General features: G+C 33.7%; 1 protein-coding gene across 5 annotated transcripts in view; it reads left to right on the forward strand.

Moving 5' to 3' along the window:
- The window catches only part of LOC130449353 (eye-specific diacylglycerol kinase), a 260920-nt gene extending 244983 nt beyond the window's left edge, over window positions 1–15937 (forward strand). For 3 of the 5 annotated variants that reach the window (XM_056787124.1, XM_056787126.1, XM_056787125.1), the window contains 2 exons: window positions 777–940; window positions 995–15937. In XM_056787124.1, coding sequence (XP_056643102.1) covers window positions 777–940; window positions 995–1044 — 214 coding nt within the window. In that variant the 3' untranslated portion in view covers window positions 1045–15937. The remainder of the gene's footprint in view (window positions 1–776; window positions 941–994) is intronic. The other 2 variants (XR_008910435.1, XR_008910436.1) reach the window with 2 other exon arrangements.
- The last annotated feature ends 281 nt before the right edge of the window (window positions 15938–16218 follow it).

Consider the following 16218-nt stretch of genomic DNA (forward strand, 5'->3'; position numbering starts at 1 on the left):
TGAAACGGTGCAAAAGTCGGCTTTATTTCTGTTAAACACTGCCAAACACTCGATGAAAACATCTTCACGATAGCGTTTTTGTTCTATTGTGAGCAAATGCTGCAATTATCTTGCGCACAGCTTTCTCAGGTCCAAATTTTCATTTAATATGTGATGTACCCCACTTTTTGAAATGCCTACTATGTCTCCTAGCTTACACATTTTCAGACGTTGACTTTCTTTAACATTTCTAGAGTCGTCACCTCATTTTGTACACCATTGCAATGCTGGTCTTCGCAGGTCGTACGGCCTCGTTTAAACTCTACTATCCAATATTTCACTGTTGATAATGAAAGAGCAATCTCACCCAGAGTATAATCTAGTTCATATTTCATATTATGTGGGCTAATGCCTTTCAAAAATGTATTACATCACATGATGTTGACCAACTTCTTCCATGTTCACAAATTCACTGAAAACGTTCACTATTGATGGCTGCCAAACAACTACTAAACAACGTGGTGGCTTCAAACTTGAAATATATTCTGTATACATTGTGTACTTTCTAATACGGTGGTGTTTTTCGAGCAGCTACCACCATCGTTAGGTCAGTCTGGGGCCATCCTCGTATTCGTTCAATAACAGCCTTTATCGTTGGATGACAACATGACTGGTATCAACTGTGAAAGTTTAGTCCCTATTGGAAATCCCAGTATTTAGTATCATTTTTATGAGTCCCAAAAAACTCTTTCATTTATTTAGCCACATCATTATAAGAATGATTTGATGCTTTTTAGATCACAAACAGCTCTCCATAAAGCGGTTGCCTACAAGTGGCCCAACATTTGTTGCATTTTAATAGCTTGCGGAGCTGATTTGGAGATCAAAGATCATCGAGGGCTCACTCCAAGACTTTTAGCATTACAAAATAATGACCATGAATTGGTGGCATATTTAGAAAGTGAGTACTAAAAACTACTATGTTTATAATACAAACTATGTCATTTTGTTTTAGGTCAGCAGCAGTTTCAATTGGTTTCTTCTGATTTGGGAACAATCGTATAGGATGGAAAATATCCTTAAAAACATTTCTTATGGCCCTTCAGGCATCAAAGCAATTTACTTTTTTCCTAAAATGCCTTACTATATATGTTTAATTGGAATTAAAACACAGAGGGACCCATATCTACAATGTTGTAATTTCATTCTTTATTATATTTCAAAATGGTCTTCTCTGTGAAAATTCTTGGTATGCCTTGAAAGATTCAAAATATTTGAAGATAAGTTATTGGAAATGAATTGGTCTAATTTTTCAATCAAGTGATAAAAAAGAAGTGACGTAAAGTTTGGAGACTTTTCTCCAGTTCTCAGCGAATAATTGATTTTCCTACAAAATTTTTGTGATAGTTTTCGAAATTATGAGATTTAAACTTATTCATTCCAATTTCAGCCTTCTAGTTTGACTAAACATAGAAAATTGAATGTTACATTTTTGAATCACAGAAATTCATCAAAATTTTCTGAAAATCAATTTTGGATTGATCATTTATGATACAACATAACAATTTTCCAGCATTGGTTCCAAAAATGATATGTAATATCTACAGAAAATCCTACTTTTCTCATACGTCCTATAAAAACTGTCCAAATTGAATTTTGAAGTAAAACTGTAATTACATTTTAAGATAATTCTCTGTTTCCCTGGATCAACTAGGAAGTTGGGGCCAATAAAGTAATGGGTGTAGGATATAAAAACTTTATTCACTAATAAAAATAACATTTTGAATCTTTCCGGTAGAGCTTGTTGTATATATGTAGGAAATAAGGTCCATTTTATTCTTAGAGCATGTACGTGACATCACGTATTTTTTACCCACTACATTTATTAAAAACATTGTGATAATTCTATTTAGAAACTTCTAACTTAACATTTGTGTTATTCATTTCATATTATATCAATTTGGAGCAAACAAATTAATAACTTCAACAAAACTCTACTCTAAAAAGTTCATAAATGTTTTTTATGAATATTTTAATGTCGAATCCTATTCTATAAATATGATGATTCAAACTTAATAGATTAAACATAATTCTTACTATTATAAAATTTAAAAACTATACAAGGTCAAGTGCGTGGAATTTAGAGAAAGTCAACCAGACCTGTCGTACGAATCTGGTCGTTTATTTAACATAATTCAGTAACTAAATATACTTGTAACTATTACAAAGATAAGTCAAATTGTTTTTAATTTATATCAATATGTCTAAACACGCTTTTCTAGTAGATAAAAGAGAAGCTCCTTGAATAAATTTTGTTGAGAAACTACAAATAAAACGATGAAAATGCGTCTGAAAATACAATGAAAACGAAATTTATGATAGAGAAGAAAATGTTAAAGTTAATAAATACAAAGAAATGGGTGAAAATGAGACTGAACAGTTGAGGTTTAGCTTACAATGACGAGAAATCAACTTTTAACTGCTGGTCTAAAAATTCGGAGTTTTCACAAATCAATCAAAGCTGAACTGAGCTGATAGTGTCGCCATATGGCCAAGTCTTCAATTTTTGAAAAATCATTGTTTTCATTGTATTCTATACTTTACTAATATTCCTAAGCATTGGCAAAGAGAAATCATAGCAAAACCGTTTTAGTGATTAGATCAGATAAATCGACCACATCCACTTGCCAGTTCTTTTCAAAAGATACAGTACCTGCAAATTTGACAAAGAAGAAGCAGAGGAATCCAATAGAATGTAAAAGCAATCAGGAGCAAGTTTTGAGGTATATATACAACGAGTTACTCGTATTGACTTTTTCCCATTCCTGATCATTCATTCCTCCTTCTTGACAAGGATTTTACACAAATTTAAAATAAGTTAATCCCAGTTTTTAATATGTATATGTATACAAAATTATATTTGAAATTTCTTAGGTGGTCGATAAACAATCTTATAGTGTAGTCTCTAAAGCTAAAAAAAGGGATCAGCTTCGAAATAAAATTGAATAAGTTAAAAGTTTGTATAAACCCCAGTTCAAGCTCAGCTCTTTCTTTTTGTTTGTTTATTTTTTATCACCTGACCCTTTTTTATCATAACCGAGAGCAGATATGCTGTCAACATCTCCGAGACGACGTCGGAGAGTCAGAGAACATTTATTCTCCCCGTATTTTTCATTAACTTGTAGTAGAATATAAATTTTATTTTCAATAATTTCTGATAACTTAGAGAGATCAATATCATGTTGGTAGCAAAGCGTGAAATGAAAAATATCGATACGTATAAAATAATATTGAATCTCGAATTTTTGTTAATGAATTAAAGCAAAATTTCAACCGTTTTTCTCAATTATGTATCCTGGTATAGAATTAAAATCGTTATAGTTATTATAATATAATATTCTTATTACCATTTACAATAGGGTCCTTGCAGTGACTGTCCTGCCTTCTCTTATCCCAGTCCATTCTCTAATATTCTTCAACAGGCTTGTTTCCTTTCCAATTCCTCTACTACCTTCAACTTATCCCATCATAATCAAATGGAGGATATTAATTTAATGCTATCCACCAACTCACGAACTGCATTTGCTCTGTTAAGGACTGCATCGTTTGTTTGCATAGCTGTCCACGGTATCTTGAGGATACGTCTATATAACCACATTTCAAAAGCCTCTAAACGATTAATGGTAAAAATTTATAAAGTCCATGCCTTGGCCCCATATAAGAGAATTTGATTATCCGGTTCCGGATTTGAAATTTTAAATTATCATTAGAGAAGAGTGATGTGATCTCATTTTGAAAAATATTGTACGAGCTACCTCAATTCTACATTTAGATCCAGTTGTTCAGTAATGTAGCAACCAAGATATTTGAAACTGAACACTCTTTGAATCGTTTGTCCGTTCCACTCCGTCAAAGGCGTTCAAAAGACATTGCAGTCCATGCAAGTCGTCACACAGTACAACTATATCGTCTGATTGTATTCATAAGTTTACCGTTAATTTTTACTCCATATAATATATTGTGTTGAAGATCTTATCTTCAACATTATTCATCAATTCAACATCAATTATTTTGCATTCTTCTGTCGATTTTTCGTTGATTTTTATCGCCAATATAATTTTTGGATGATTCTTACGTCGGAACTATCAATGGATTTCTTATTACTTCTAAAATGGGCGATGATGAAGAAACTTTTAAAATATTTAATGTTTTTACAACTTTTAAACAGTCAGCTGAAGTTGAGGCACCAAGGAATTCTTCGATAATGTCGGATTTTTGTCGTTTTAATGCCAACGGACGAGGTGTTTCACGAAACGCCCTTTTCCGGTCTTTCTAGCAATCAAATTTGGTTGGAAAAGTAGTTTTTTTTGCTTTGTGTTAGTTTCCACATCATATAATGTTCCAAATCTGTTTCAAGCTACAGTAAAAAATAACAATAAGTTGACATTTTTTAAATTCCAATAGATGAAAATTACATTGAAATGGTTTTCACAATCATATACTGGGCTGCCAAGTTTGACGCTCGCATAATCCCTTCTTATAGCTTGAAACTATAGTTTTCGTCGTTTTTCCTCTCGAGGGACTTGCACACAACCTTTATTTGGTGTTTCATACTAGTTTTTGTACATTCTGATACAATGCACCAACGATACGTCAACTTATATTCTACAAAATTGAATACTCGCAGCCGTGCAAGTGTTTTTTAAAAGAATCCCAACAACTCTGTTTAAACTGTATTTACTTCTAACCTCACTTAAGTTTGTTTACTTACTTTCTACGTCACAGAACGTCACACTCAGTCATGTGATAACAAATGCATTTAGGCGCGTCCTTCAGGTAGTTAAATTTATTTATTTTTTTTATGAACTAATTTACCGTTTGAAAAAAATTAAAAAAATAGTGTGTGATTAAGAATGATATATTAAACGTAGTTACGATATGAAAAAAAAGTATGCAAGGACCTTATTTGTCATATGGTTTACTAGGAAACTTTGTTCAAGCAACTGCCTGCCACAGAACATACCCTAAGAAGAAATGCTAGCTCAGTTGTTATTCAATGGCGGGTTTTCGATGCTAGTGCCTTCGATGGTAGGTGGCAGAACTAATTCATTTTCGCGGCTCTTTTAAATTTACAATATTTCCATCCAGTTCCGTTTTTGCAATTGGCTGAATTCACGATAAAGAACAACTTAGAGCTGGTACACGTTTATTTACAAAATAATATTTACATAAATTTTCACCTAAACCAACGCAAATTGGTAGTCGTAGAACACACATCAGAAAAGCGTTTGGGAAATTTAAACATATTATTTATCTTGACAATTGACATTGACAGTAATGACAGATTTTTATTACACGAGCGCCATGATTCATAAGGTGTTGTGTTGCTGAAATTTAAATGCGAAAGTCGACTTTCTTATTGGGTATGTTCTGTGCTTCCTGGACCTGTCGCTCACGTTTAGTTGTTGTCGCGTCCTAGTCACGTTGCAAATACAATTGCTGATGAAGGACTTCCATCACCAAATGCGCTTTACGACCCAATACTTCATGGTTGAGTAAACCTTGAAATCATAGTAGATCATATTAAACTACAATAGAGACCACGTCTTGTTTAAGCCACTCTTAAACATCGTGGCTACCCTCATGTGGTTATACTGTCTCTATAAAGCCACTGTAGTCAGAGTTAACCACTGAAAGAAGAATATAGAGTAACTCTCGTATAAAAGAAGCACATTATCTTGTATAACTGTGTAATTTTCATCTGAATTTTTAAACAATAAGATGTCTTTAGCTCGAATGTGACACGCTACGTAATTGAAAATCGTGTTTAGACGTGGTGAACAAAAAAAACCTGCTTGATTATCTGTAGTTATGAAACCAGTTTGATAAATATGAAATGTGCAATGCAACAATTTTATAGTAAGTAAAAAAAATCTATAAATCTTTCCATATTATACCTATTGCACAGAAAAATTATATCTATGTAAACTAAAAGTAAAGTTTAAGTGCTTAGCTATACATTAACAATTGAATCAGTCTACCACAACTTGTCCACTTTTGGATATAACAGAGGGTCCAACAACTCCAAGTATATTATATTATAGTCATATTCTCCCAATTATTTTATCAAAAAACATCTATGAAATAAAAAAATTGACGACACTGAAGGGTTAAAAAGTGTACTGCCCTTCACAAAAAAATAGAGATGTCTAATTTCCAGCCCACCCCTTTCCGAGATATAACCCTTAAAGGGTGGTGACTAAAATTCAGTTTTTATTTTTTGATAGTTACTGAAACGAAAAAGAAGTTACCCAAAACACCTCCATTTCACAATGAATCACATGATATCATCAACTAAAACACTTATTTTTTGCCTTCACCCCCTCAACATCTGAATCATCATGCAACTTAGTTGCGATTGGTCACTAATATGTTAAACAACTTTGTAAGAAAGCTATTGGGGTGTTTTAAATGCGTTATTCCTCTTCCATTTTTTGATCGTTGATAACTTCTTGGTGTTTATCTACCTCAACATCAAAAGCGTTCCTAAAGTCTGTAGAAGAAGGTAAACGCTTGATGTGACGATACCTACATGAAGACTGTTTATGTACTGGCAACATGTGAGGTATAAAATAGTATTTAGAATGGTTTGAAGTTATTGAATGAAGTACCGCCCCACTACTTTATAATTATGTTGATCTGTTACCACTTATTGTCACAACATACTATGAATCTAAGCTCGTAGCTCGTGTTCGACTATATACTGTCTGCATGCAAATAATCATTCCTTGCTAAAGGAATAAACTGATTTCTTACTTCTAATCCCCGATCTTTTCGATTTGTGAAGGCCTCTACCAAGTCTAGAGCACCTTCCACTTTAATTCACCTTCAGTATCTATGGTAGCTAAGGTAGATAACACATAGACCTTCAGCTAGGCCCGTCGTGCCCCACTTGACGTCACCAAAGTCCTATGTCCTTTGAGAAGCCGAACAGGCTCTTTGGCTTGAACCCTTTGATGTCGTTAGGCAGGTTGTGGGGTTCGCCCTGCACTCGCAGATAAAGTGGTTTGCAGTTTCGTCCTCCCCCATGCACCAGTGGCCCTCCGGATCATCTGTGATGCCCATGGTGTGAAGGAGACGTCTTAAATGGTAGTGGTCGGTTACTAGTCTGATTTCGCGCCTATTTAACTGGATTAGTTGTTTGGTGAGAGACGAGCGGGGTCCATCTATATGGGTCTTCGATTGTCTCATGCCAGGCGTCTCCATCCATCTTTATCGAGCCTGTCGTGCGAGAAGGCTGTTGAGAGACGCACCAAGGATGGATTCTGAGATTGAAGATAGTGTTCTGATGAAGATTTCGGAAGTACTCATTCGAACACATGTTCATCCGAATTCGCATCTATATTAATCGCAGAGTGAGGTATTAAAAGCGTTTTTGCGCTTGAATCATAGCAGATACATAGCAGATTACATGTTTACGAATACGTTATTCGAGATAAAATCACAAAAACCCAATGGTGTTAAATCTGGCGAGCGAGGTGTTACAGCCTTTTCATTTATATCGACTGATACTTGTCCTAGATATAATTATATAAAAAATAATAGAGCGTACTTACTACGGTTCTAAAAGAAACTTTGATCGGAGAATCCAAAGTCAGACAATTATTTTTATTTCATAGATTTTAAAACTTACTTGATAGTTTATAGAAATTGCAATATGTATATCTTGATAAAAATGAAACTGTACGGATTGTTATTTTCACAAAAAAATATTGTATTTAAATGAACCTTAGCCTAAACTGTTCTTATGATTTGGAAAACAACAATCTGAGGGTATTTATATATAAATATATATATAAAAAAATTAATTGTACATAACTTTTTCCTCTAGTTGAAATTTTTACTCAGGCAAAAGTCAAATGAAAGTAGTCTTAGAAAATCTATATACTGCTACTGAATATATTGCAATAGTGAAAAGTTCACCAAAATGCAATCAAAATCAGATTATCAACGGTAATAAAAAACTGGATATAGTATTTTCATATATATATATATAGTTAAAAGCTAATATATGTATGTGGTAGATAAACATGGTGTACAATGTGATCTAAAAAGTTTGAACGACAACTGTATTGAGTTGAATGTGCTAGGTTAGTTGAGTTGCCTCCAGCTGCAATCGTTATTTTCGACAAAATTATATTTCAACAATATCCAACAATAGTTACCTCTGCTCAAGACACAATGAATGTTTATATAAGGGGGGCAAAATCAATACTATCCCCCCAATATTAAAATGTCAAACTTGATACTTCAACAATCATCAATAGCTTTTAATCCACCGTTATTTCCTTTATTGCCTACATTATGTGAAGTAATTGCTCAAAAAACATTTCCATCTATTAATAACTTACTAGGGACTTTTCATTTAGATGTGAGATGGTTTGATAGAAGCTTTGACTTCAAATTGTTTGCTTGGAGAAAGCAAAGTTCTTTTTCTATTCGGGGAAAGATTTTGTTTTTGGTGGACTCAACTGCTCTTTAATATTAATTAGCATTTCAGAAACCATTTTTCTGGTAATACCAAATATACATCTTGGTTTACAACGAACTCTGACGGCTTTCAATTTCTAACCGCCATCTCTATCTTGCCATAGCTCTTCTGTTAGTTCTCTGTCTTGCATTTCCTTCCAGCTGTTATGTGGTCTTTCTGTTTTCCATTTTCCTTGGGCTATTCACTTTAGGATCTGTATAGGCACTCTATTGTCTGATTAGCTATTTGGTTTTGATCTCATTGATTGATATGTGTCATTATCTCCTTTAATTCTGCCATTTTTCATCCTTTCCCTTCTGGATTTGTCCGCTGTTTTTATCCAGAAGTCCATTTGGTTCGTAATTACCATTTTTCCGTAGATTACAAAGCTTTTAAGGATTGTGATCAGAGGATTAGATTCCGAGGTCCCGGTATCCCGGACGATTTTATATCCCGAAGATTTCGGGATTGTAATTAACTAATTCCAACTTTTATATGGAGTCACTTTTCAACCGCGAAAGCTTTGCCTTAACTATTTTGAAAAACGCAGGAGGACTTATCAAATAATTGCGCACAGATTAATCCTCGAAAAATTTTGAAAAATAGAAAAAACAAAAACAAAATCCACGGGCAATGTTAAAGAATCCATACTATTTCAATGAAAATGACAGTCTTAATGATGTTTCTGTCGCGAATGGCTGCAGTAGATGAGTTTTCCATTTATCATTTTTGTAACGTCAAATGCATGCATGCATCCCCCAAATGACATTATTTTGCAAAAATATATGAAACTGGACCAAAAAAAATCTTGTTTGTTCCTTGATTGCAACAATCTCTTTACAATGCTTGAACGCTTTATGCTCTTAGGCCCATTGTGATGCCCTTGTTGACTTTTCAGTCAGCACCATTTCATTCCTCTTCCCTATATCTTCTGTTGCCAGGTCCTTGCCTTCTTTCCAAGCTTTTCCAGTTTGCAATGAAGCCAAGTCCTTAACACCCAGCTCCGCTGCTTTTTCCAGACATTCCAATGTTTCACTCCCCATGCATTGTAGTCGTTTCGACGCCAATGCTGTGCAGTAACACATTAGGTGTCGGTTCTGATACCCTGATTCTAGAGCCTACTGTGCAGTGACCGGTAATCACTGCTACGACCCTTCGGATCGAGGCTTTCCCATAGCTTAGCAATTCTGTTGTCTCCCTCTTCTGTGGAACCGGCCACAAGGAGTCATCTCTATTACTCCATTGCTTGCCGTGCTCTCCCTCTAATGTTCTATCTATCGTGTCTAATTCTTTTGAGCACCAAGGTTACAGATGCAATGAAAACAAAGCGCCTGAAGTGGGCCATACAATGGCAATGACAAAGATTTGGACTAAAGATCGGTAAGATATTGTAATTTATTAAAAAATTGATACATCATTATCATTTTCAGTTAAATAAAGCAAAGAAAGATGTATAAAGTATCATCCTGACTGTGCTGTCCCAGCGGTTAACATCGCAACAAAGTGATGATTTGGTCAGTCATCAGCGACAAAAGCACTGGACGTCTTTACATCATAAGAGAAATAATGAGGCAAGATCAGTACAAAGAAGTCTTACAAAATCGGTTGATTTTGCGGTTCAGAGAATGATTTCCAAATGGGGAAATATTCACTTTTATGCAAGATGGAGTTCCCTGTCACACTGCTCGGCTAAAGCTCTTTTGGCAAAAGAAAATATCCCTATGTTATATTGGTTATGTAATAATCCTGAAATGAACCCAATTAAAAATGTGTGGGAGCTGATGCAAAGGAAAGTGGCTGAAGAGGTGATCACCAATCTCCATGTGTGGAATCACCATCTTCAAATGCGCCGGATTAAAGCTTCAATAGGGACTGAAGGTGGCTTAGCTAAATATTGATTTTAGTTACATTATTTTCATTTTTCTTTTAAACCTGATATACATATGATTTTCTTAATTTATGCCGTTTTATTTTTGTTAAATTAATCAGTAATTGCTTAGAATATATAAAAATTACAAAAAGAATCAATTTAAAACAATTAAACGGTACAATATCACTCTTGGGCGTCCAATAATTTGGCCAGGTGCTGTAGATTGTGCAAGGTTAGCATATTATGCGATAGAAGTTCGGCAACCTCTGCAAAATATCAGTATTGCCTTAAGTATGACCAAATTAAAGTCTTTTTTTTTATTTTCAGTCGATTTATGAACTGCGGCTACTAAAACTATTTTGATCACATGCGAAAGGACATATATGTGCGACACGTTCATTTCTAGCGTAGATAGTTGATTGAGAAAAAATTGGATTTGTTATTATGCAGAACTGATTATATCAGTGAATCAGAACAGATTGCATAGAATCATTTTTGTTGTATTTTGTTGACCTTCAAAGACTGATGGTCAAAATTTTGTGGTATGCATAATAATTTTTGGTGAGTTTTTACATTGCTACCTAGTTTTTATCTTTTCTCGCATTGTTATGGATTTTCTCCTAATTAAATAGGTATCTGATTACCTATGTGATATTAATGTAAATTTTAAAGCAATGGAATTATCAATTTTAAATTCGTGCATGTTTAAATCATTACACAATTTAACAAATAAAAGTACATTGGTAACCCAATTGAAACGACTGAAAACATTTAGTTAATGAAAGGTTATCCAAAGGTTTTTGTTGAATTTACCACAAAAATTGTCCATCTCGCGTTTATCAAAATTAATATTATGCGTCAATTCTTCATGTTTACACTTTTGTTTTTTACGATACTTCAAAGCAAATTATTGAAACTAATTCAGTCGTCTTCGAAACGCAAGATAATAAACGATAACAAACGCTCGCGTTCAAGCTCGCGCCGAGCTCGCGCTATTTTATATTCGGCGCTCGCGTTCCAGCGACTAACCAATGAATACATGATATCATTTTTCTATAATATTGTAGTCCTCCTCTTTGTTTTCTATCCCTATTTATTGGGCGCATTTTAAATTGTCGATGTCGTTTCCTTTTTTAATTTAACCAAAGTGCCACAGATGCACAAAGTACCAGTTTCATGTTAAATTGAAGCTTAAACTACCCCCTGACCGCCGGTAATGTTTAAACCGAAGTTTTTAAGTAACCAACACCATCTATAAAACGTGAAAAAAACGTAATTTAAACGGATTTTTGAGGTTTAAACTTCACTTGTGAAATTAGGCCTAAACTATGTCAAGATAAATGAAGATATTTGTTGGACAGTTATGGAACTCATGAAGGATCCAAAGTTTCTGGCAGCATTAACGACGTTGAAAAAGAAGCCTAGTAGTGACCAAAATTTTTCTTCACTATCACAAATATATGAGTATCGTTAAAACCATGTTAGAAGGTATAAAAAATGAGATGTAAGATGTCCTTAAAATACACTATTTGCAATCACATCTTGATTTCTTTCCACAAAATTTGGGAGTCGTAATTGTTAAGCACGGTGTTTCCTCCAAGGCATCGCGCTATTTAAAAAAAAAAGGCTAGCAAGGCAAATAGAAATCTTCTATGCTTGCCAATTATTGAAGGTCTATCATTAGAGAAACACCGGAGTCATCCTACACTAGACAAACCAAAATATATAAGCGATCGAATTGTTTTAAACCATTGTAAATACACTGGCGAGCAAAAAATTGAAGATAAGGATTAGTAGGCATTAAAGCAAATTTTTTCCGAGACTGTTTTCCAGTTTACTTTAGATCCGATTGTTGTGGCAAGAATGTTGCGCTGTTACAAGATGGTCGGGGACAAGAATTTTTGGTGCTAGTCTTTGTGGTGTGCAAAGGGTGCTTTCTGGAGACTGGCCTGATCACTAGAAGACCAACCACACTATGCGTCCAATCATACCAGCTTCTAACGTTGGAAGCATTGGATACACCATGTGGTACCTGCTTTAGGTGGGAGACAAAGTTAATATTTTACTTACCAGTAAAAGTTGTTATGCTTAATAATGATGAGAATGACATATACATAGTTTAATATAAGGGTTGAATGATTGAACTTGAGATTGAGTTATAAACTGGCGGTAGTAAAATTTTTTTCATAAAGTATGTTTGCAATTACAGTTTCAAACAATATTGGTAATTTATGAAGAAAAAACATTGATTTATTAGACGTATAATGAACTATCTTCACAAAAATAAAACAAAACTTCTTGAAAAACTATTTTAAGCTTATCCCGTAAGTTTAAAAATTTTTTTTGTTATAAAACCTCCCTCACAGGTTACTATTAATTAATACTAAAGAGCGGGAAAGACTCCAGTCCAGTTATTTTCATATGGGATTTGGTTTCTTTTAGGAATGATACTGATATAGGAAATATTTTCCTCTGCAGGATTGAAATGGTTCGCACTCGCTCACAGTGTGTGCGTCCTTCTAAAAAACTTAGTTGGCTCAAAGTACTACTCGAAATTTATAATATTGAGCGGTTGGAGAAGCGTCGATGAGGTGCTGTCTCAATTGGATTATTAAGAATGTACTTATGTAAAAATTCTGCACCAATATTTTTAAAATATTTTGATGTTATAAACTCGAAATTCCGTATTTTCCACTGTTAACCAATTGTCAAAATGTACAATACAATATTATTCTAAAATATAAGCAAATTTCAATAGGAAGATGATTAGACAAACCTGTATCATTGACTGCATATACAGCTAGAAGTTAAAGTAAAATCGTGCAATAAAGTACTCAAAAATCCAGTCAAATAAATTTTAATGAAGTAAAATTCATATAAATATATGTCGTTAATAAATTAAAGGTTGACAAATGGTCAAATAAATTAAAATTCAATTTCTCATAGAGGATTTTTTTGTCCTTAATGACACTACTGGCAATCAAAAGTAATAACAAGAAACGAATTAATTTTAAACGAAAAAAAATCTGTGTGTACGTTCACGGAATTGTAAAAAGCTTTTGTTTCTCAAATATAAAATAAAAGATTGGTGTGTAAAGTCAAATTTCTTTTATAACCTACTGAATGTCCCAATTGCATGATATTAGGATATAAGGAAAGTGATTGACTACTCTTAGGACAATGAGAAGGTAATAAAAAAAAAGTGACTGGGAATTCCATGGGTCGAGCGTGCGTCAATCAGTGGTCGAAGGATTGATGTTTTATTGAGGAAGTTGTACGGGGAAACGATCGAAAAATGAAAAATATCGTGAACAGAATTGTACTTTTATTATCTTACTTAGATACCAAGACAGCATAGAGGCCAAAGTCAAATCTAAATGTTGAGATGAATAGTTTTGGAGTAAATTAGAGAAATCTTATTTGAAATAAACAATCTATGGACCCTTAACTGGAAAGTGTTGGATACAGGATATTATATTACAAGATCTATTCATTGTACGTTTGATTTACTATAAAAAATATTATCGTTTCTTACTTTTTGAGCCACCTCTATCAACAATTTCTTCAATGCCCCAAAACGGCTTCCTCTTCAAAAACCGCTGCTAGAATTTATTTGAAAATGCATGCAAGGATCTATGTCCAAACCCTAAGGGATCCACTAGCGGGAGCACCAAATTTCTTTTTATAATTTCTCTATAATCATCAGAAATAATAATAGGATCTATTGTTTTCTCTATAAATATATCAAATTTTCATAATTTGTCTTTTTCAGTTTTGACATGTCAAATATTTATATGGAATGACATAATAAGTGTTGAAACAGGATTAGGTGTTTTCTCAATGATTTTCATGAATTTTTTAATACTATAAGATGTGGAAATGATTCAGTGAAAGTATTACGAGGCATATTTTTTAAGTAAGTACCGTTTGGAATTGAAAAAAGAATCTCTGATCTACTTTTCTACATAATTTCCGTGAATATTTTCAGAAAAATATTAAATCTGGAAAAGTTCTACTTTATGGTCCACATTCTCGATGATTAAAAGTACTCTCGCAATAAAAGATGTTCACAAATATCCAAAACTCATCAATTTCCTGAAGAAACAAAACAAAGGGCACACTGCAAAAATATCAAAAACTTTAACCAGAGAAAATATAATAGAATTCTTGTTACATTCTTATGTCTAAAAAATGTTGTTTACACCGCGGCTGAAATACTACTTTGTTGGACTCGTCTGTTGCTCGCACCGTTTCGCCCGTTGCTCGCCCCGTTTCACCCGTTGCTCGCCCCGATTCGCCCGTTGCTCGCCCCGATTCGCCCGTTGCTCGCCTCTATACGCCCGTCTCGCAATTTTCAGACTCGTCTCCTATGTTTTCCCTATGTTTTTTTGTATCTTTTTTTTCAATCCTGCTTCTTCCGTATATTCTTCCCATGACACATATCCCAGGACAATTCTCACATAGTTTTCGATCTCCTTTTTTGTAAAGCGATGTCTTGGCCCGATTTCGAAGTATTCGTAGTACTAAGAATGAAATTTTCTTCTTCTACGACCGTGCGTTTTAACCCACTTTCCCGCACGCATTTTGAAAGTGTCACTAGTGCGGGAAGGTAAAATTATGCAAATTTTAACCTTATTAGATAGTTTTTTACTTCTGAGATTATAACTATTGTTACTACAGGAAATTAAATATTTACGAAATAGTCCATCAAATAAAAATTAAACCTTTCCTAGCTTTTTGTAGCATTTTAATTTTTTGAAAATATAAAATAATACAGATACTTTTTATATAACCATGTAATTGTTACTAAAACGTCAAAGTTGTTCAAAACGTCTTGGAAGTGACCGAATATGTGCAATCTTCTTCTAAATTAAACCACATTAAACCGAATCCGATACAATAATATTGATGGATTCATCCGACGAAGAACTTCCCGAAGCAATTTTGAAGGCTGCAAATGAAACTAATTCCGTGCTGTTACCTGCCAAATGATTTAAAACCGTTGCCGTCATCTTCATCTTTATGCGACCTGCAACCGATGCCATCCTCAACGACGTCATCTACCTTCCAGTTTAAACCAAATAACTCCACTGGACCGGCAATTCTTACTAGTCTACAGAATAAAACAAATTGTGTTTTCAATATTAATATTTATAATAATTAGTAATTTTTAATTAAAGTTTTTTGTATATACGGTCGTAGAAAAAATAATGCTTCTAACTCATGCGTAAAGTGTCTTTCTCGCACTTGACCGCTTGCCCGCAACTTCAGTGGCGTGCGGGAAAGTATCACTTTTAGTTAGGAAAATAACTATTTGTTATTATTTCTCTCTTCAATATGTATGCAAAGTCATGATTTTATCAACCGATTCTATTAAATGAAATGAGAGCACTGCCATTTTGACAATTGGTGGGTTTAAAACATGAATGTAATACACATTTTATCAATATTTATGAGAAAAACATCTTATTAATTATTATTCTCGAATGATACAATTAGTTTTACAACACAAACTGTAATTCAAACTTATTTAATGTTAATAAATCTATTTAACAGTACATTGTTGATTATAATTTGAATAAAACCATCGGATAATAATGTATTCTAACCTCTCATATATGAGACAAGTTGAAAGAAATTCAGTTCTAAATAATAGCTCCAAACCAAAAATAATCTGAATTATTAAATTTAATATTAAGTGGCTAATAGTTTAAACTTCCGTTAAAATTTATGCGAGTTAGGCAAATATAGTCAATAGACAACTTATAGTGACAATCGACCTCAATCGGCTTCAATGGATGCAAATCGACAATATCTGACACAAATAGATGCCAATTCT

This window comes from Diorhabda sublineata, chromosome 10 (genome assembly GCF_026230105.1).
Source record: "Diorhabda sublineata isolate icDioSubl1.1 chromosome 10, icDioSubl1.1, whole genome shotgun sequence".
Taxonomy (NCBI): Eukaryota; Metazoa; Arthropoda; class Insecta; order Coleoptera; family Chrysomelidae; genus Diorhabda; species Diorhabda sublineata.